General features: G+C 37.3%; 1 protein-coding gene across 1 annotated transcript in view; it reads left to right on the plus strand.

Moving 5' to 3' along the window:
* LOC146483900 (complement receptor type 1-like) overlaps positions 1-22571 on the plus strand; it is a 100832-nt gene that overhangs the window by 35600 nt on the left and 42661 nt on the right. Inside the window, exons 29-38 of the mRNA XM_085105503.1 lie at positions 505-672; positions 1267-1434; positions 1966-2133; positions 10858-11025; positions 11557-11724; positions 11821-11988; positions 13291-13476; positions 17588-17755; positions 20238-20408; positions 21984-22151. Of these exons, the coding sequence (XP_084961629.1) occupies positions 505-672; positions 1267-1434; positions 1966-2133; positions 10858-11025; positions 11557-11724; positions 11821-11988; positions 13291-13476; positions 17588-17755; positions 20238-20408; positions 21984-22151 (1701 nt within the window). The remainder of the gene's footprint in view (positions 1-504; positions 673-1266; positions 1435-1965; positions 2134-10857; positions 11026-11556; positions 11725-11820; positions 11989-13290; positions 13477-17587; positions 17756-20237; positions 20409-21983; positions 22152-22571) is intronic.

Here is a 22571-nt window from a genome sequence, read left to right on the forward strand (position 1 = left end):
TCATATTCGGCATTGATAATTTTCCTTCACTCACTATTCCTTGTGAAGTCCACGCGTTAGGAAATTAAAACTCCCATGGCCGTCTACATTTTGCCCGCGAAGTGTATAGATTCTATTCTATGTTATCCTGGGTGTCATGTGGACGCAACAAGATGGCGCTTTAGTAAGGCAGGTAATACTGCATCACCGTCCGTTTTCTCAGTCATAGAAATGGGATCTCTGCTTCAGCTGTATGCACTGACTACGTTTACAGGTCTTAATTTTTGTATCTTTCTACAGCAGCAGCAAATTTCAGCGGTCGATGGCCCTAGCGATCGATAATGAAAAATGTCATAAACTTGAAAGTTAATTTGTCAGTTTTCCATAAGCGCATCATTTTTTAACAGAGAATAACAAGCAGAAGTCATAAAAAGAAGAAAAAAAAAGGAAAAAAAGATGGATCCTGACTCGAACTTAGTAAACTGTGTAAACTCAGCAACGCTGCTATCATTTATTTTTCCACAGCTTCATGTCCTGTTCTTAGTTCAATAAAGAATGGCATCATAACTCATGTTACGTTGAAAGGTGGTGGTGAAGTTGAAATAAAGTGTCATACAAACTACACTTTAGTCGGATCACCAAAGCTCATTTGTACAAATGGAAGATGGAATGACAGTCTGCCTACATGTGGAGGTGATTTTTTTTTTCAGCTATTAATTGACGTTAGTAATTTTCAATTCCAGTTAACCGATGAAAAATAAAGACGCTATTATCTCTCTTTTAAGGTAAGAATAATAATAATAATAATAATAATAATAATAATAATCTCTCATATCTTGTTTGCTTTTACTTAAGTGAATATGGAAAATTGGAAAAGCATCGTTTAACATGTTACATTTTGTGTTAACAAAGGGCATGGATGGTAATAGTAATAATAGTAATAGTGACTTTATTTAAGTCGAAAAACGTAGGGAGTAGCTGTCCACTCTCCCTATAGCTGGAGGCTCATGTAAAAAATGCTCCACAAAGAACTAAGAAGATGGTAATTGTTTTCAGAACTAAACACATAAAAGGGATGAAAAAAATAAGGTGTTGTTTATGTCTCTTAATGATGATGTGCGCAAAAGCTTGCTCGTCAGGAAAAAAGACTCAGGGATAAGCCTTTGACAAGAGGGAGTCAGGCTTACTTCTGAAATGATCAATATTCAGTGTCAAGAGAACAAAAATCACAAACACAAAATCATGAAACAGGGTGACTGAAAGATGCTTGGTTGCTTTTGTCCACAGCACCGCGTGATGAACCCGCCACTCCAGCGCATGGTTGGAAAACTAATCGAGATTACAGGCATGGTCGCTCTGTGAGGTTCTACTGCTCAGGGAGATATGACAGGATCGGCGTATCTTCTATCAAATGTAACGATGGTGTCTGGGACAATCAGATTCCGAGCTGCAAAGGTCAGGGCAAAAATGAAACAACTTGGGTCATGAGGGCCGACTAACATACTATTATCTTGGCAACTTGGAATATATCAGAGATCATATTAAAAAAATAATACCCAGTAAAACTAAAATTACATGGGAAGCATTTTTGATCTTTTGAGTTGTCCCTGATGTCAAAAAGACAACCAAGTATTATTAGGGCAAATGTGCACCTTCACCCAACGTTTTTAACTTTTGTACTATCAGAGTGCAACAAATAAGCAGAGGATATCCTTTGTTCTGGCTGTCTTCTACATGATAGTACACTAGCTATTTTCCTGTAAAGAAATTTGTTGCTTTTAAATTCCTTGCAAGTTGATCATGTTCATTATGCCCTTAAATTCATTACCTGCAAAGGACACACAGAGCTTGGCAGGCATGTGTCTCCTTAACCCTTTTTAGTACTTGGATTTCCACCTTAGCTTTCACTTCCTTTTTGTCAATTTTATTTAGTTTTACTCTTGATATCCAGAGACTGAATGGATTAATGTAAAACATTCTCTTTAGCACGTTGCAGCGAACCTGAGTCACCAATCCATGGAAGGAAGCGAGGAGAAATTTTTAGACACAACTCATGGGTACAGTTTCTTTGTAATGCTAATTATCAGCTTGATGGCGATCAATGGATTCAATGCATTAATGGTTCATGGAGTGGCCCTGTACCACAATGTATAGGTAGGCGAACAAATTGTACCCAGTTGTTTATTAATAAGTTTATTTAATTTTAAGACGAGCCGGTAAATGAAAATGAGGTAAAAGAAGCGTGGCTTTGTATGGGCTGGCATGGAACTGGAAAATGTCAAATTGATTTGACAATTGATAAACTTAATGCATTCCTTTCTCAGTGTCTAAAATATCTCGGCAATCAAATGCTGCTGAGCGGTGGAAAATTTAAATTGAAAACAGTCGCCCATTACGGAAGAAAAATATTATAGAGCCACCTTTAACAACCATTGTTTTTAATTCCCCTTCGCCCCCCGCCCCCCGCCCCCCGCCCCCCTCCCCCCTTCCCCATTCCCCTCCCGAAAATAAAAGTGCACGAATAGGACTTTACTTACTCAGAGTGATGGACTTCATTGTCTAATTTCTAATTTCCGGCTACAGAGAGTTGTGTTATGCTTTTGATATTTACACACGTATAATGACCTCACAAATTCCGGCCACCAATGATTCGCTGTTAGTATAGGGCCCCATTGTTGATCATTAATATTATTGTGGCATTTCTTTTTTACTCGGCTTTATTTAAGCGCACGCATAAATAATACTTTTGGTTCACAAGTTTGCCTATAGTTAACAATTGGTTCATGGTTCAGCGTGCGTTCATCGAGATATGAAGCACGTAGGAAGTTTGGAGAGCACGAAAGATGCGTAAGAGTTGCTCGAGGCGTAGCCGACAGCAACTCTAGCTCTTGAATACTCTCCAAACTTCCCAAGTGCTTCATATCTCGATGAACGCACGGCTGACTCATGAACCAATTGTTTTATAAAATTTTCAATACGGTAGTGTATTATTGACCAGAAGTTTTCCAAGCATTCACCCAATGTGCAAAGTGATAATAAACAACCCCATTTTCAGCAAAAATACACAACTTACAGGTTAAAAAAGCAAACCTCTTTGGTCTAAAATTGTTAAAGTTCTAATTATCGAATAAAATACACCTCGCCGGTTGCCATTTAAAAGTTTTCCACAAACACAAAATTGAAAATTTGATCCTAGCGTTACATGGGAGAATTTGTTTCCGCTCGCGAGGACGTGTTTGTTTACGCAAGATTTACGCAGTTGTCACGTTTCATCAATGAAAATAAAAAGAAAATAGACAATTGAATCTTTTCTAAATGAAAAATGTATTCAGATAAGTCTTTTTTCTAAGAAGCAAAGCTTACGCCGTACAATTGTTAATCCGAGATGATAAACGCACAAGCGATTTGAAGGAACTGCAAGTCCATCAATTTGAAGTGAATTTCGCAAAAAAAAAAAAAAAAGAAAGAAAGAAAGAACAGTAGGGAAAACGGTCAATCAGGAAAAGTACTTAAGAGCGGATGTCAGTAAATATCAACCAGAGGTGTGCAATAGCGAAAAATTCAAAATTCTCAAAAAAATTCACAACACAGCCCACGGTAAACTATTGCAAGAAATACATGTTTTACTTCGATCCGATAATTATTTTTGATGTGAGGCTATAATCTTGAATTCACCGTTCCTGAAGCGGGTTTTCGGTGTCTGACACCACATGTTGCAAAGACCTTGTTTCAAAAATCAAACCAGTTTTGTTCCAAACGAAAAACATCCAGTCTGATAAAGTACATAATTATGGACATCATGAATGGTATGTTACTCATCTGAAGTGAAAATTAAATATTTAGGAGATTTTTCAATATTTACAATTTTTTAAGCGATTTCTCGTGATGTCAAATTGAGAAGTTTGCGAGGCTAAAATCATCAACTGGTACATGGCGTTGAGGATAAAGATTTACACCACGTGAAAGAGCATCACTTCTTCTTATAAAATCCGCTTTCAAAACTATGGGCAACACAGAAGGAAATTTTTGAGGCCGCGAATTACAAGTAGTACTTTAGTGAAATTTGAGCTTTTCTGTCACGGCATTCCGTTTCTAAAACTCAGATAAACACAACATGAAAACGTTTCAAACATCAATGGTCTATTAATTCTTGCTACAGGGCACTGCCTGTGCATGACCCATGCTTATAAGACTATTTTCCTTGGTTTTCTATCTTTTAGGGGCAGTGCCAAAAGATTTTAGCGGAGTTCAAAAGCCGTACACGGGTCAGTTTACGTTGTCAACCGGTCGCAACACCAGTAAATATGGAATAAAATGAAACCAGGACTTCTTTCATTCAATCTTACTTTGAAAAATTGACCAAATAGCTAAGAGTGCTATATAATTCGTACCTTTGAGCGGCCACACTGGATGTTTAAGAAATAAGGGACATCTATAGGAAACATCGTAACACTTTAGGCCGTTTTATACATTTGGTCACAAAGATTGTGTTACATACATTTCACCCGTAGACCGCTGACCTTGCACTTGCGTACGCCCTTGTCCACGGGATAGAAAGCGATGTTTCGTCCAGCTAGACCCCAAAGACAATTAATTATATAATCAGTGCAAACTGAGATTACGGTTTTGGGTTATCACAATTTTATCTGGTTGCGTCTACAGTCGCGCAGTTGTTTTGATTTTTGATAGAGTTTTTCAAATTTCAGTCTAGCGTAGCCTGCGAATACAGCCGCCTCTCATCGCCCCCGTCCCCGAGGGGCGTTTCGCGAGGCTACCACGAATGCTACTCAAGGAGAGTTAAAAGCAATGTGACTCTCTAGTTCATCTGGATAAGACCCAATTTTTAATTTATTGTTCACAAAAATTGTCTGTTGTATGATAGTTTTCATACGATAAAAGATAGTTCAGCCATCAGTAATGGCATTTGAACAGACAAAGTATGGTTTCTTTGGCCTTAATGGGTCAAAGTAAGAACACGATCCAACAAGATCATGTTGCCTGAATATATGGTGCTATGCTCTGAATTTTTAGAGTACTTGCGAAAGCCGACAGGCACTAATATCAAGGTCATCTTGTGGATAAGTTTAGATTGCACAAATGTGATGCTCCGATCTCCCTTCGTTTGCTTGAAATGATTAGCTGCCCAACTTGGTGGGACCGGCGCAGAATCGGTTTTGGCAGCGCCGTCTGATGCCATAAGCATCTCGATGTCTTGAGCAAATAGACCTGATTAGATGGCTGTCATCGATTTCGAAGATATCAAGGGAAATTTTGCTCTGAAGTTTAGTCAGTTAGTTATGTCACTTTATAGAACTGGCTTTACAGCCAAAGGAGCGTAGCTGTGCTGTCCAGGCTGTGAAACCCTGGCCCTCTTTCTGACAAAAATTGCCCCCCCCTACGTCCCTCCCTTATTCCTGCTGACAATGTACTGTGGTCGACTGTAGCAGGTGTGAGTCGTACTGCAGGAATTGGGGAAAATATGGACGACAGTGGTGACGCAACCCCGTTTCCCTCCTCGCTCTTACCCTGCCGCCTCCCCACTAAGCTCTCCATTCTTTACGTCGGGAAACTGTAACAGTGACAAAGCACAGGGCCAAATAACTTAAAGAAAAATCACTAAAAATCATAAATGTGTGTGGATGTAATAACCAGTAATTCAGAATCAAATTGCAAGCGTTATTAAAGGTAATTCTTATTTAAGGTCAGGAGTTTTGCGTTACAGCAATTCGATACCTGCTCTGCCTACGAGAAGCTCCGCCTCAGTTTTCAGTGTTTAGTCAGCAAACCCCGTGGCCCTTAGATAGTTTCGAATGTCTGTGCCACAATCTCTGATTGGAATACATTGGGTATTCGCTGGATTTCCAACACTTTGTCCACATTGTCCTCCAACAATCGAAGCATACTCACACTATACCATTTCGGCTCAATTTGTTTGAACGCCGTGAAACCAGAATCGAGCATTTTAATAGTTGGATTGCAGAGCAAAATAAATAAACTGAAGCGATCTGAATACCAACGTGGGCTAACTGCACGTTTAGAAAGTTCAGTGACAGAAAATACAGCTCACAAGTAAATCGCAGTTACAGTTTGTATCGAAGGGGCAGTGAAAAATTACCCTTGGCATGCGCCCGGGGGGTACCATTCGAGCAGAGGCCCTTTGATCTTCCTAGATAAGTCGAAGGGCCTCTGCTCGCAGGGTACTCGGGGGTAGAACCTTTATATAAAAATTGACGGGGGTGATCGTAGCTTTCGGGAGTTAAAATTCGTGGTTTGGTACCTGTCAAAGGTATGGCGGTACCTTTTAGCCAGTTTTAGGGTATTGAGCGAAGCGTATAAGAGAAAGTTTTTATAAATATCAGTCAACTGTCACTTAGCGTATTCATTTTAGAATTGGTACCACTAAGTGGGAAAATTATACAGACCACGGCTACAAAACAAATTCTGGTACCTTTTAGTGGTTCTTTTCAAACTTTATGACGATCAACTCGTCAATTTGATATAGGAGTCCCCCTCCCCCTGGGGGCAAGTGGTCTGCACAAACTGTAACGCAATCTCTCCCGTTAAACGTATTTTTAAATCGCGGCAAAATGCATATATCGTTCCTGATTGATGTGATGATTTCTACAATGTGCAGAAAGCTCGCTAAAAAGGTATGAATAACGTAGCACTTGTAGCTATTGTTTCATTTGTTCTAAGTCTTCTAAAGTAAGATTCAATGCAAAACAATCTGGTCCGAATTCAAAACGTTGACTACGTAAACTGACCTTTGTGACCTTCTGCCTTTATACGCTTTTGAACTCGGGGTCTAATAAAACTGCTACAATCTTTTGTGCCTGCCCGAAATGATTAAAAACCATGGAAAGTAATATTATGAACGTGGGCCAAAACCTTTAGCAGGTACCAACAAACAATTGTTGTTTGAAACGTTTTCACGTTGTATTTATCTGAGTTTTAACATCGGAACGCCGTGACAGAAAAGCTCAAATTTCACTAAAGTACTACTTGTAATTCGCGGCTTCAAAAATTTTCTTCTGTGTTGCCCATAGTTTTGAAAGTGGATTTTATAAGAAGAAGTGATGCTCTTTCACGTGGTGTAAATCTTTATCCTCAACGCCATGTACCAGTTGATGATTTTAGCCTCGCAAATTTGTCAATTTGGCATCACGAGAAATCGCTTAAAAAATTGTAAATGTTGAAAAATCTCCTAAATATTTAATTTTCACTTCAGATGAGTAACATACCATTCATGATGTCCATAATTATGTACTTTATCAGACTGGATGTTTTTCGTTTGGAACAAAACTGGTTTGATTTTTGAAACAAGGTCTTTGCAACATGTGGTGTCAGACACCGAAAACCCGCTTCAGGAACGGTGAATTCAAGATCATAGCCTCACATCAAAAATAATTATCGGATCGAAGTAAAACATGTATTTCTTGCAATAGTTTACCGTGGGCTATGTTGTGAATTTTTTTGAGAATTTTGAATTTTTCGCTATTGCACACCTCTGGTTGATATTTACAGACATCCGCTCTTAAGTACAAATTCACAATCAAACCTGTAATTGGATTCCCACAAGTACTCAAACATTACCAAGAAAGTCAGTGGCTTAAATAATGATCTGATATGTCCGCTTGCTCCTCGGCTGAATAAAACAACAATTTTTCCTTGAAGTACAATTTCTTCGCCTTTAAGTTATCGGATTTTCCGCTGTTGAAACTGTCCAGTCTTCCTTAGCAGTTTTTCTTTCAGTTTATCGTTTCGAAAAGGTGTGTTTTTTCTCTGAGAAAGCGAAATTGGCGGCACGTACTAACAAAAAAAAAAGATAACAACGATTAAGACGGGGAGGGTTGCTGTCAAACAGAAGAGCAATTTTTTTAATTTTCCATTGCCATTTAATTTTCCTCTGTAATTCTAGAGAGTTGGGCGTCTTAAAAGGTGTTTTACAGGTGTATAGATAATATTTTGTGTATAATAAGGGATATCAAGTCTGCGTTCTTGGGCGTTCGTCAGCTTCCATTTTTCATCTTTTATATGGAATAGAATCTGTTCATTTAGGGGAGTAAGTTTTAAGTTACTCACATTATATATTGAACCATTTCAAGATATCAGTGTAGATTGAGAACGTAATAGGACAGTCCAAAAAGGTGTGAAGTATAGAGTCTTGACTTGAACATTGAGTGACAGTTATCCTATGTAGAAGCTTAAATATAAAATTGCCTTAATTTATTGCTTTTAGCTATTTTGCATATCTTTTGAAAGTTGGCCTTCCAGGAGACAAACGAATAAGGGAAAAGCTGTTCCCAAGCTTTCACACCTGTAGGCACATTCATCAGTTCTCATTAAAAATGTTTGCACATGATCTCATTTTGACCAAGGGAAGGGTAAGGTTTGACTGAGTTAACTGAAATACATCCTACGTTTTAAAGAGGTCTTCAGGCGAAATTTGCGGTTTGTATGCATTACGATTAAGCTCACTGGGTATAGCAGCAATCATTTACAAATAATGCAAAAAAGTAATTCGTAAATTAAATTTATCCTGAAATTCCTGGAGAGACAAGAATTTCTCGGCTTCATTAGGCAAATCTTGCACCAAATATATTCTTTTTTCAAACTATGTTTTCCAAAACAATGTTTTCCCCTCGATCTTTATTTTCCTATTATTCCACAAGATAAATTTCCGTCGTTGGTCTCCATCATACATATTAACAAGTTGCTAAAAGTATTCTAGCAGTTCTTTATAGAACAGGGCAAAACTTGTATCCATGCATTTTGCATCATAATTACAATTTAGTAAAAAGGTTAGGCCAACATTTCTATTCAAATAGCAAATTGGACTTGTCTTCCAGTTAGCATCACTGCCATCAAGCAGTCCGCTAATCCAGCTTAAACTTGAGGATTTTGTCATAGTTCTAAAAGTAATAGAATTTAATCCCCCATCTACAAGAGGTTGATAAACCACTTTTCTCTTGATTTTGTCCTTCTTACATCTCCACAGGAAAGCAAAAAGTTCAGCTTGCGTTTTTAGAATAACATTTTCAGGAACAGTAAGCATCGAAGCAGCGTGTATCAACTGGGATGCTCCAATTGTTTCGCCAAGAGCGTTTGACCATAAAGAGAAAGATCACGCGTCTGCCACATATTCAATTTAGTCTTCATTTTTTGAATTCTGCTAAAAAAATTGGCCTCATTAGTTTTCTGTTGGTCGTATGATAAATATACACCGCGAAAATTTTTATAGGTTCTCTTATAGATGGGAAATTCATTATCTTATTCTTGCACTATTTCTCTGATACGATGCACATATAGCTTTTGTCTTTGTAATATTTAATTTAAGATCTGATACTTCTCCGATGGTGTTAATATGATGCAAAGCGCCCTTGGAAATTAGAGTAATGATTCCTCTTCGTTGCGAAATCGAAAGTTTGTTTTCTTGAATAGCTTCATTATAGGAGTACAGTAAGTTGGGTCCAAATTGATTACACGAATTTAATAGCTATGTTATTAAAGCCTTTGACTTCTATGTACTTGTCATTTTTTTACACTTTACAATTTTAGCCTTGGGTATGTTATTAAAATATTAAACATTAGGTAAAAAAAAAAATCCTTAAATTAAAAGCAAAAAAGGAAAGGAATTACAACGGAACGAAAACAATGCCGTGAACCACGTTGAATTCCAAATAACCACGAGGCTGGTGCAATGAGCAAGTAAACGCGTGTGTACTTAATTCGTTTATTGAGAAAGAATTACTCTTATTTAATCTTAATTTGTGATAGTTGTAAAATGCAGTGATCCTGGTTATGTTTGTGGAAGTTCGGTGACCTTTGCACGTGACACAAATTACACCACAAAGGGAAGAGAAAGGATCATCTGTAAAGCTGATAAGAGTTGGTCTGGTTCTGTGCCACAGTGTCTAGATAAGTACAATGTGGTGTAAAAGTACATCATGATTAAAAGATTGTTTCATTCAAACGACAGATGAGCGATAAACTAAGATGGCACCGTTCCATTTATTTATTTTACAGTCTCCTTGTGTTGAGTTATTTCATTAATTAATTCGTAAATTAGCATTTGGGTATGTGACCTAAATTTGGAGACAATGAGAAGTCTGAAATTTATATTCCAGTGTAATATTTTATTAGAAAGTGGGAAAACTTTATTTGAACAACAGTCTACAATGTTTTAGTTGCGAATGTCTGGTTTCATCAACAGCGTTGATAACTAACGGTTTTTTAGTTACCGTAAAGAATTTCGACTGAGTGCTGACGTTTCGAGCGTTAGCCCCTCGTCAGAGCGAACCAAGAAATTGCGGGTTTTGCGTGGTTTATATAGTAAGCAGTGGATCTACCTGGATATACGTGAAACGCGAACGGCAAAAATGACCACGTGACCACGATTTTACCGCCATTTTTCGCGTTTGCCGCTTGCCGTTTCTACGTGAAAACAGCCTATTTCGCGTTTGCCGTCTACGTGGAGAACTACGCAAGTATTTCTTCCTCTTTTTCTTATACATATAGGTGGTTAATTGTTGAAAACAAGTAACCCAATAATTTTTCCGGCAAGTCATACTAGGGCAAATTAAGTTTCATGTTTAAAAATCCTTCATAACTCACTCCTTACCGCACTTTTCTTCATGAACTCACCACAGTGAGTCGCAAAACATTTTGTGATGTTGCCAACCTGCAGTGTTTACTTGTTTCAGTCCATTGCGAGTTGACGTAACACACGCGAAGCTTAAGTCAAAAGGTTCACGTTATTTTACGTGAAACGTGAAACGGCAAGGTGACGTTTGTCGTTTCACGTAAACGCGATGCTAAATCTCTCTATTAACGTCACGAATTGTTACTTATGACACGTCTTTAAACGTTTTTTAACAGCTTTTTGCTCCGATCCTGGTGTTCCTTACCAAGGAAGTAGAATTGGAAACGACTTTCGCCATGACCACACAGTTACCTTTACTTGTCCCAGAGATTACCTCATGGAGGGCGTGCCAGCTATTCGGTGTTCAAACGGTAAATGGAGCAATGAGATACCAAGTTGCAAAGGTAAGTGGTGTTCATTTTTGACGATGTTTTAAAGATCTTTTTTACCTTTTTTGTTAAGACTTTGGATTGAGTGAAGCTCTGGGTAGCAAATTTATACCAAAAGCTGCAGTTTGACGGCAAAAGAGCATTTTTCTGGGCGTCGTCTTGACAGCCAAACGACATTGATTTAAATGTATTTTGGTTGGTTTGTAGACCTTTAGGTCTTTTCTCCTTCTACTTGTAAAGGTTTCCTAACGTTTAAACAAAGTGGAAATAAAATACCACATGCATATGATGACAATTTTTTCTCCAATTTTGCGAGCGGGGTTTGAAGAAAGGTTAAGATTGATTACATTTGATTCCTTTACGCGTGTATTCCAAGCGCAATTTTTGTTTGTCTGTGTCTGTGTCTTTGTTTTTTCTTTTTTGTATTTTTCTGTTTTTGCACCGGTGCTTGTCAAGCACGTGCCGCTACACCTCACATATTCCAAGTTTCGTGTAATTCCTATCGGCCCTAATTTGTCCTTCGCCTTTTGATCTTGATCTCTATAGCTCCATGCCTCAAACCCGCCAATCCAGTGCATGGATGGAAATGGGGTCAAGATTACAGGCATGGGCGCTCTGTAAGGTTTAGTTGTTTTGGAGGATATAAAATAATTGGTGCTGCCTCTATCACGTGTAATGATGGTACATGGGACAGCCAGGTTCCGGTCTGCAAAGGTTTGGATAATTTTGCATCTAAATCAAACAAATATTATTTGCAATTTTTTAGAGACTTGAAGAAGACGATAAAAAGTGAATTGTTGGTTTGAATAGGTATCTGTGGAAGACCAAATACACCATATAAAGGAAGATCACATGGAAACAGCTTCCTAGATCGAGATGAGGTTACATTTTCTTGCGAGCGGAATTATGATTTGTTTGGGGACACTACACTGCGCTGTGTTGGTCGGACGTGGAATGCTGAGGTACCACGGTGCAAAGGTGGGTGTCTTGCTTTCTTTGAAATGCGGAGCGGAGAAAAATGAAACTATAAAGAAAAATAACAATCAATCATGAAGGTAACAACAACAACAAACTTTATTTGCATGACTATAACAAATACAGTGTTGCAAAAGCTATTCATAGTTAATTATTGATTCGTTAATTAATTCCTAAGATAACTTAAAATAGAATAAAATAAATAAATAAAAAAAAAATAATAAATAAAGTAACTGAAGTCGTTGCTTATTTTAAACTATTCGTACAGTAGAGGTAATCATTCCGGAGAGAAGTTTATCTCTCAATCCGAAGCACGAGTAAACAAATGAAGTTAATTGAGTGTTTATAAAATAGTCAGTTGAGTTCATTATATGCGATAGTAAAGGTTCTATTTTAGTAAAGAACATATCTCTTTAAGAAGAGTAACTTGGGCAATCTAATAAAAAATGAATTTCATCTTCAATTATTTTACAGTTGCAAACATAACATCCTCAAATGCGTGATTCTCTTTATCTTCTGCCATTTGCTAAATAGATAGCGGTAACGTATTTACCAGGATACCAGAGAAAAGCCAAAAAAGTTTTTTTATGTCTTCCATGACGAAAAACACGGGCGTCCACAATCTCTGATACCTGAAAGCATACAAGCAGGATTTTACCCACACCGTTGTGAAAGGGATAATCTGGTAAACTAAATTACAACCCACCGATTAATTTTTTTCCCGTGTGTTTTCATCTAACGAAACACTTTATGTGTTACAAAATGGAACGGCGTTTAATATCCGTTTCCTGATTTTCTTCGACGAGCAACAATACAGAAAGAACGTCACGTTTAGCACTTATAATCACAATATAATTAGAATTAAGTTAATTACAATTTGTGTTTATTTACCGGCAATTTTGCCGTAATCATCTCTGCGTGTAAGTGTTTTTTTCCTCAGCATAGCGCACGCATTTCACGGAAGTTATTCTTGCCATACTTAACCCTATCTAGAGGGAACGGGGAGGGAAGGGTGGGTTGGAGAAAAAAGAGGATTCTTGCTGCGCCGAACATAGGCAATTGTTTTATTATTATTATTTGTTTTCTTCTTTTTTAAACATGTAAGCAAGCACCACGGAAGTATATCCGAGGATATGGAGTGGTAAAACAAAAAACTCTTCTCCCCGGGCCCTGGCCAAAAATAAACAACAACAACAACAACAAAAATAAATCGAGTAGCAGACCAATCGACCTTGCTGTGATGTTACCGACATTGCGTAATATTGAGAACTGTTCATCGACGTCTTTTTTTTTCTTTTTTTGTAGCTCGATGCAGGTTTATTGGAAGGCCAGAATACGGCTATTATATGAAAGGCATGAGGAGAGTAGGTGACATGATTAAACATGGTGAACAAATAAGTTACGGCTGCTTGAGAGGTTACACTATGGTGGGAGCCAATATGCAGGAATGTAATAATGGCCTCTGGACCAATGGCAGACCAGAATGCAAAGGTAGAGTAGATTCGAGTAGCTAAAATGCGATTATCATTGACCATGCAACAAAGTTTGCATTTTTTTCTTTTCTTCTAAAATCATTTTGAATATCAGATAACGTGATCGAAAAACTTTGTTCGTAAAAGGACGCTTTATGTGTGCCACTGCTCTGTGGCTAGATTAACGATACCATCCTATATAACGACAACAACAACAACAACAACAACAAGCTTTATTTGCATGACTATAACAAATACAGTATTGCAAAAGCTATTCATAGCTAATTATTGATTCGTTAACTAATTCTTAAGATAACTTAGAATAAAATAAAATAAAGTAACTGAAGTCTTTGCTGATTTTTCAACTTTTCATACAGTAGAAGTAATCATTCCGGAGAGAAGTTTATCTCTCAATTCGAAGCACGAGGAAACAAATGAAATTAATTGAGTGTTTATAAAATAGTCTGTTGAGTTCATTATATGCGATAGTAAAGTTTCTTTTACTAATAGTCGTGTAAATGGAAGGCTAGGTTCTATTTTAGAAAAGAACATATCTCTTAAAGAAGAGTAACTTGGGCAATCTAATAAAAAATGAATTTCGTCTTCAATGGTTTTACGGTTGCAAACATTACACACCCTTTCATTACGGGGTATGTTGTCGTATCTTCCTGTTTCAATCAAAAGCTTGTGGCTGCTTATTCTTAGTTTCACTAATGCTTTCCTAGAAGCGTTTTTCCTTGTGAGATCTAGGTAAGCAGAGGGGCCAAAAGTTTTTTTGATTGTGTATTAAAAGCTGAGTTTTTGTGAGTGTTGAAGGGTTTGGTGCCAATAAGAGATATATTTCTTTTTCATAAGATCTATATCTTGTTTGATGTTATTTTCATTCAATGTGTAATAATTAAAGTTGGGGAAATTATAGTATTCACTCATCCTCATGAGACTGGAGTTAAAGCTAGTTTGACCGCTATAATGAAGGTCAACAGATATTCTTAGGGATTGTTTTGCTATAGAATGTTCATCCTTTCCTTGGAGGTAGTGTACGTAATTAAGTAGCTTTTTATTTATGTCAACGATTAGAGGAAATCTGCCAAGTTCAGCTCTACATGCAACGTTGGATGACTTATTATGTACTTCTAAATAGCGTTTACAGAAATGTAAATGTGTTTTTTCAATTCTGGAGCCTTCCCACGACTTAAAATCTGATTTAACAAAGGCACCCCACACTTCACTATTGTAGGTTAGAATTGGCTGAATCATTGTGTCAAAAATTTTACATGCAAGTGAAGGTTTCAGTGTACTAAAATCAGTGTGTCGTCTAAGACTAAAGAAAGCATGAAGAGCTTTTTTGTCGAAGATGTTCAAGCGAAAGTGTGAAATTTCCGGAAGACGAAATGCGAGTTCCTAAGTAAGTGTAGTCTTGTACTATATCTATTAATTCATCGCCTATGTGAAAGGTATAATCGCATTTTTTTGTGCTTTTTTGAAAAATCATTATCTTGGTTTTCTTAGGGTTTATATTTAGCATCCATGAGTTGCAAAATGAGGATAAACTGTTAAGGCAATTTTGTAATCCCAATTTTGATCGTGACAATATAATTAAGTCATCTGCATAAAATAATGAGCTGAGTTTGGTGCCATTTGGTAGTATAAACGGGTCAGACAAAATATTGTTGAACGAAAAGGCTAAATCATTAACATATGGATTAAAGAGCAGAGGACTTAAAATGCAGCCTTGACGCACACCTCTACGTTATTGAAAAGATCGCGTTTGACTATTTCCAATTCTAACAGAACACGTAGAATTCGAGTATAAACTTTTGATAATTTTATAAAAGCTTCCTCCGACATTGATTTGTAACAACTTGTACATAAGTCCATCGTGCCAGACAGAATCAAACGCTTTTCTAAAGTCCACAAAACATGCGTATACTTTTGTTTGGTGAGATTTGACATATTTATCTACTAGTGTTCATAGTGTAAAGACATGGTCTGCTGTTCGATTTTTTGCTAAAAAACCAATTTGAGATTTATGAAGAATGTTATGCGACTGAACGTGTTCGAGGAGTCTTTGATTGAGAATTGAGCAAAATAATTTACCAAGACAACTAGAAATACAGATTCCACGATAATTTGAGGGATCAGTTTTAGATCCAGTTTTAAAAATGGGTGTAATAAGACCATCGCACCAATTTTGAGGCATTGTACCTGAGGTAAGGGCCTTGTTAAATAGCTGTAAATAAACTGGCATTAACTCGTTTAAGCTAGATTTGATCATTTCATTTTTGATTCTATCTGAATACGGAGATTTATTGTTTTTTAGCTTTTTTGCCGCTTTTCGTATTTCAAGTTTAGATATAAGGAAGTCCAATGAGCTGGGATGAGTCGCATTTTCTAGTCTATGTAACGCACTGCGAGTCGCTTCTTGGTGTGAATTAAGGGGTTCGTAGGAGTGTAGCGATTCGAAGTGTGACATCCAACTTTCTTCCGATATCGAGGGGTTATTACGTTCCTGAACAGAATCGTCCATCGATTTTAAACAATTCCAAAAGCTTCGGCTGTTCGAGTTATCTACTGTTTTTTCAAGTTCCGAAATCTTAGCATGATAGTATTCTTTCCTCTTCTCTTTCAGGAGACTTTTGTACTGGTTTAAGACGGTGTGATACTTTTCCCTAAGCGTGATATTAAGGGGGTCTCTATGCTTTAGATTAGCAAGTTTACGTAACTCGTGTCGTTTAAGACGACAATCTTTATCAAACCATTTTTTGTTAGCAGGCAGTCTAACATGTCGTTTTTTAATGACCTTAATTTTTAAACAGCGTTTTGCAGTTGTTAAAATAATATTTTCTACTGCATCGAGGGAGGTGTTGATGTTTCTGTCTAGCCCACTGTCAATAAGAAAATCGTGTATCAATCTCTGTATATCTCTTGATTGTAGCGCGGCTCTAAATTTTTGTGGCGAATTACTTTCCCAAATAAATTGTTTGGGTAAACGAGTTAGTGTATCGTTGGTATTTGTTGTGGCTAAGTGATTATCATTTGTGCCAATATTAGGCCATGCCATTATTGAACTGTGATCTGATAAACTTGACGGCTCTCTAACAATGAATTTCGCCACATGGGGGAATAAATTTTGATCACATATTGCTTAGTCAATAACACTGACTCCTGATTTTCCATGAAATGTAGGTCTTCCTAATGAATCATCAGATATTCGACCATTCAGAATTCTTAGATCTGCACTCTGACAGATTTCTAAAAGCTTTTTCCCGTGGTTATTTAAATCGTTATCAAAGCTATTTCGCTGAAAGGCGTATTGTGAAGATTTAGATTGATCATTTACTATAATCGAGTTGCCGTCTTGACAAACATTGTCTGGGTATTTACCTGTTCTTGAGTTGAAATCTCCCATGAGGAGAATCGATCCGTGTGAGGAGAATTTTTCGATGTCATTTTCAAGTTCTTCAAATAGTTCAGGAGAGAAGTAAATGGAATTGTACGGTGGAATATGGGCGCCACACACATAGATGTCGTGATCAGTTTTCGTGAATTTCTTCAGAATTTTAAACCATAAAAAAATTCGTCGATTGTTTTTCCACTGAGATCCAATCATGAAACTTTGGCTTATAAAGCAAAGCTAGGCCCCCCGAGTGGCGACCGCAGTTTCCTGTTTTTACGGCATTTGTAGTCACAACCTTGAAGCCTTCAACTTCAATATTCCCTTTTTTTTCCATGTTTCGGAAAGAATTGTGAAATCCGAATTTTTGATCATACTTAAAAATTTTTCTAATTATCGTTTCTTAACAAGAACGTTTTCTAATTATCGTTTCTTAACAATAACCAATCGTTTTCCAGCAATACACTATTGTTAAGAAATAATACTTAGGAGGAATTCGTAAATGTAGTCCCTGGAGTTAAAGTTAAGACAGCTTTAACAAAGACAATGTTCAGTTAATGAAATTTCTTCGTGCATAGGTCCACGATGGTCGTTAGAAATTGTCACCTAACTTCTATCGCCAACCTTCTGTCAGCTCCTCTAGTCAGCTGTCTAGTTAATTTTTCTTTACCTTTGTCTGTCATGTCCTCCACTAGCGAGGTATGGTTTATGACTTTTTGGCTTTCGTTAATGCTAGCTTCCTGTAAGTCACCTGGCCGTATAGCTGATGGGATGAAGATTGGTTCTGACTATGGCCACGGAAGAACAGTTCGATATCAATGTAATGCCGAGTACACTCTTGATGGGCGAGAGGAACTGGTCTGCAATGATGGAGCATGGAGCTTTGATCCACCGACATGTAAAGGTATGTAATTTTAGCTATTAATTTTCATTTAGAATTTCCGGTGATTTAATTTCTTGAGATTAAACTGAGAGTTTCTATGTGTTTGCCGATTTTCCGTCCCATAATTGCTCCTCTTCCTCTGTCGCCGAAACATACATATCATACATATAACGAAATTCGCATGGCAACTAAATACTTATGGAGCAGAATCTCAAATGATACTCGACGTAATTTACTTGACTCGGGCAACACGTTCTGGAGTTGGGATGACTCGAAGGAAGCGGTTCATAGTTGGCTCAATTTGTCCGTCCGAAAAAGGCTCCATGGCACATGGGCACCATCCTGAAAAGGAGCTCGCTAAATCCACATCGTATTACACGTTTTGGTCACATATTTAGTGCAAATCAGTTCTCCCCGACACCTGTTAATGATATTCAAAGAAGAAAGGCGTCTTATTTCATCTGACAAAACTTCACATTCAACTTCACTCATAATCACGCTGCTAATAATATACGCTGCTAATAATGTCATGAAGGTTTATCTACTGTATTTGGCGACAGTGTAAGAAGGGTATCTGTAAAACGCGGACCGGATGGCTGCGGATGGCGGATGCGGATGGCGGATGGCGGATGGCGGATGGCGGATGGGAAAATGCGGATGGAAAAATGCGGATGACAAAATAAAATCAAAAAATGAAAAAAATGAAAAAATGAAATAAAATAGAAGGTATAAATATATAAATAGACAGATTAACAAGAAGAAAAAAATTGAATGGAAAATAACAACAACAATAAACAAAGGACTAACGTTACCCGAAAAAAACCGCCAGTAAACAAAGAACGGCGCTGGGACTTAAAGAGACCACTAAACCAACCATCAATTTGCTTTTAGTCGGTAGTCTTCATAAGACGTGTTAATACTCCTTGCGTTCCGTTCGTTGAATCGCTTTCTTTGCTTCCCGGTTTTTCACTTCTATTTCTTCTATTAAACATGGCATAATGGGGTTGACAGGCCTGCGCGACTCTCATGTGCGTGTTTAGCCTAAATAAGAGTTTTGCCCTCTCGGGTTATGTCTTCCAAAGAACACCCTTTTCTCTATGAAAAGAGCGGTGCTCCCAGTAAAATTTTCTTTTAGCGCTGGATTTTCTTCTTATTAAAATGCCATCTATGATTTGGAGGATTTGCGCGATAGACACTGAACAAAGCCATGTGTTTAACTGTCGCATGTGTTGTAATTGATCTCAAAGGTCATTTTAGCGACTGTCGTTCTTATGCCGTTTGTGGCATTTAGTTTAGGCTTGGTATGGCTCATTTCAGTGCGTCTGGTGACAGTATAGCCTCTCTTTTTATCGTCGTAAGGATAGGATTTGAACCGTGTAATAACTATACATTATCTTGCAGCTTTTGTCAGATTGCCGGGCCCGGCTATTTGCTTTTGTTGCAAGATGCTGTGCTTCTTATCACGGTTATTTGTCCCTTGATCCGTTCTCAAATCCTATCCTTACAACGATAAAAAGAGAGGCTATACTGTCACCAGACGCATTGAAATGAGCCATACCAAGCCTAAACTAAATGCCACAAACGGCATAAGAACGACAGTCGCTAAATTATAAACGGAAACGTAACAACAAGAGGTCAAAATGACCTTTGAGATCAATTACAACACATGCGACAGTTAAACACATGGCTTTGTTCAGTGTCTATCGCGCAAATCCTCCAAATCATAGATGGCATTTAATAAGAAGAAAATCCAGCGCTAAAAGAAAATTTTACTGGGAGCACCGCTCTTTTCATAGAGAAAAGGGTGTTCTTTGGAAGACATAACCCGTGAGGGCAAAACTCTTATTTAGGCTAAACACGCACATGAGAGTCGCGCAGGCCTGTCAACCCCATTATGCCATGTTTAATAGAAGAAATAGAAGTGAAAAACCGGGAAGCAAAGAAAGCGATTCAACGAACGGAACGCAAGGAGTATTAACACGTCTTATGAAGACTACCGACTAAAAGCAAATTGATGGTTGGTTTAGTGGTCTCTTTAAGTCCCAGCGCCGTTCTTTGTTTACTGGCGGTTTTTTTCGGGTAACGTTAGTCCTTTGTTTATTGTTGTTGTTATTTTCCATTCAATTTTTTTCTTCTTGTTAATCTGTCTATTTATATATTTATACCTTCTATTTTATTTCATTTTTTCATTTTTTGATTTTATTTTGTCATCCGCATTTTTCCATCCGCATTTTCCCATCCGCCATCCGCCATCCGCCATCCGCCATCCGCCATCCGCATCCGCCATCCGCAGCCATCCGGTCCGCGTTTTACAGATACCCGTGTAAGAAATAGTCTCCTCTTGAAAGGAGAGCGCGATAACCCTTCAAAGAAATAAATTAACAGCGAATTCCTGATATATCACTAAAAAAAAGATAGCATTGACTGGAAGGAAGGGTTCTGAATTTGGTCTCAAGAATCCACTGGAGAATATTGGATTGAGTGATTGTTTCTTTCATTTTAGCTCCATGTCCTGATCCAGGAGCACCGGTCAATGGAAGAATGCGAAATAATGCAAACTTGAGACACAACTCATTAGTGCAGTTTGTATGTGATGATAATCATCAACTTGACGGTAATCGATGGCTTCGATGTGTTGATGGTTCTTGGAGTGATTCTGTGCCTAAGTGTATTGGTAAGAATAAATAAATAAATAATGCAACTATCTATTTCAAACCTTTGACAAAAATGTTCATCGCTGTTTCGTTGATAAGTTTTATTTTTTTCTAATTTCGAGTATTTCACAGGTTCGAATTTGATATTTACTAGGTTCTTTCATTTTTATACCGTTATTTAAGCCGAATTACATAAAGAGAATGAGACAACACAGCCGGATAATACGTTTAGGTGTGTGTGGGAGTAAATCAAATATAATTTTAGAAAAAAGGCATGGTGTCAAAAAGGCCTCAAGAAACGGAAAATTTCATAGGGCTAATGCTAAAGAGAACAACATATCAGGTGAAGTGCGGAGCGAACAATTTCTCTGTTGTTTTATTTGACTTATTCAAACATAAATTGTTTAGCTCCGATGTGCAGCCTTATCTATCCCGAGAGGAGAGAAAAGGAGGATAAAGTGCTCGTTATAACTTTAAATACTCGCACCTTTTTAAAATTTATTTATTTAATAAGTAATTTCCTGTTACCCCCTCATACTTGAGGCTTATTGGCTGTGTCAACGGGCATATCAGGAGGACATTAAGCGGATTAAACAATTATATTATTTACAGCGGCCATATTTTGTTTAAAGATTGCAACAGAAAAAGTGTAAACGAAAAAGGATATAAGCATAAGTCACCAAATTTCGTGCCTTTGTCTAAATTTACAATGGCAAGAAAATATTAACAGAATTTGACTTTTCCATGGCAAACACCCATTTAGCAAAAAAAACAAAAAACAAAAGCAAAAACAAAAAAAAGGTGTCTTGGTTGCTCTTGATTACTTTGGAGTTTAACTGACGGTTTTACAAGATTGAGATCCAAGCTAAAGGGTTTGTACAGATTCCTAGCATTCCTGAAAAAGTATGGATAGCTGCAAACTACCTTTCCAGACCTGAAAAACTATGCATAACTGTCCATAATTGAGTGTTTTATTACTAAGTGAAATCTTTGCCAGCTGGTCGAATTTCTTCTAAATTTCTTGTAAGCCAAAATTATTTCTGTTTCGGGAGTGTGGTTTTTGGTTTCATTCAGTCTGTAAAAAGTCTTAAATGAAAACGAACCCTGAAGATTGCAGCCTGTTAAGCTTTTAAGTTAGTTTAGATGACCCGTAAGGAAACTGTAAATAAATGATACAAGATAAATTGTTCAGTGTTGCTTTGTCATTTTGAATATTGAAATAATTCGTCTAATTTTGTTCAACTCAAAGGAGAAAGTTTGCGGGGTGTTATATATCCTCCAAGTTTTGCTGTCATATATTTAATGTCCTTAAAGTTACAAAAGGGACAAAATCTGCTCTTCTTCTACCGAAAAAAAAAAACAACAACAACTCTTGGTCAAATTTATTTATATTCCGACTCATCAGATATATGAAATTGCTGTTTGTTTGGTGGTCGTTTTTTAACGATATTTATTAACGGAACACTTCAGAAAAATGTTCGGAATTGTGTTTGTTATATGGTACTTATTTACTCCCCACGTTTTGGAAATCGTGAACTACTTTATTCTAGTACAACTTACTCTTATTAATTTCTGATTATTTTATTATAATTCAGCTGTGTGTCCAGATCCTGGTGTACCAGCACATGGCAAGCGTCTGAATAATGACTTTCGGGATGGCAAATTGGTTGCATTCGAGTGTAATCATAATTACGACCTATTGGGGAGTAAAACAATAACATGCAACGGTGGAGTGTGGAGTGGTAACACACCCCAATGCAAAGGTAATAGCAGAATAATTAACGGAACTTCACAAGAACCGTATAGTATACCATGTTGTTATGTTTTCTACACGAATATGGATATTCCAGATTATTTGCTTACTGACCAGTTGGCTTGGGCCAGCCTGTTTGTTTGTTATTTGATAACTCATTATACTGGGTTAGTATACCTTTGGGAAATTAACAGGTTATTTCAATGAAACACAACTGTGTAAAGCAGAAGGTAAGCAAAGCGTAGTTTTTTGTAGGTATGTTTTTCTTGTTTTGTTTTTTTTTTTCTTTCAAAAATTGCACTTAGCAGTCCTGAAAGGGACTCGTGGTGGCAATGACTGACGTGTCGACAATCTATCCCTATATAATCTCTATCTCTATATAAAATCCTCAACCATTCAATAGATAAAGTAAAAACATGGATATGTTGTA

The sequence above is a fragment of the Pavona decussata genome, unplaced genomic scaffold (assembly GCF_977016875.1).
Source record: "Pavona decussata unplaced genomic scaffold, jaPavDecu1.1 SCAFFOLD_37, whole genome shotgun sequence".
NCBI classification, from domain to species: Eukaryota; Metazoa; Cnidaria; class Anthozoa; order Scleractinia; family Agariciidae; genus Pavona; species Pavona decussata.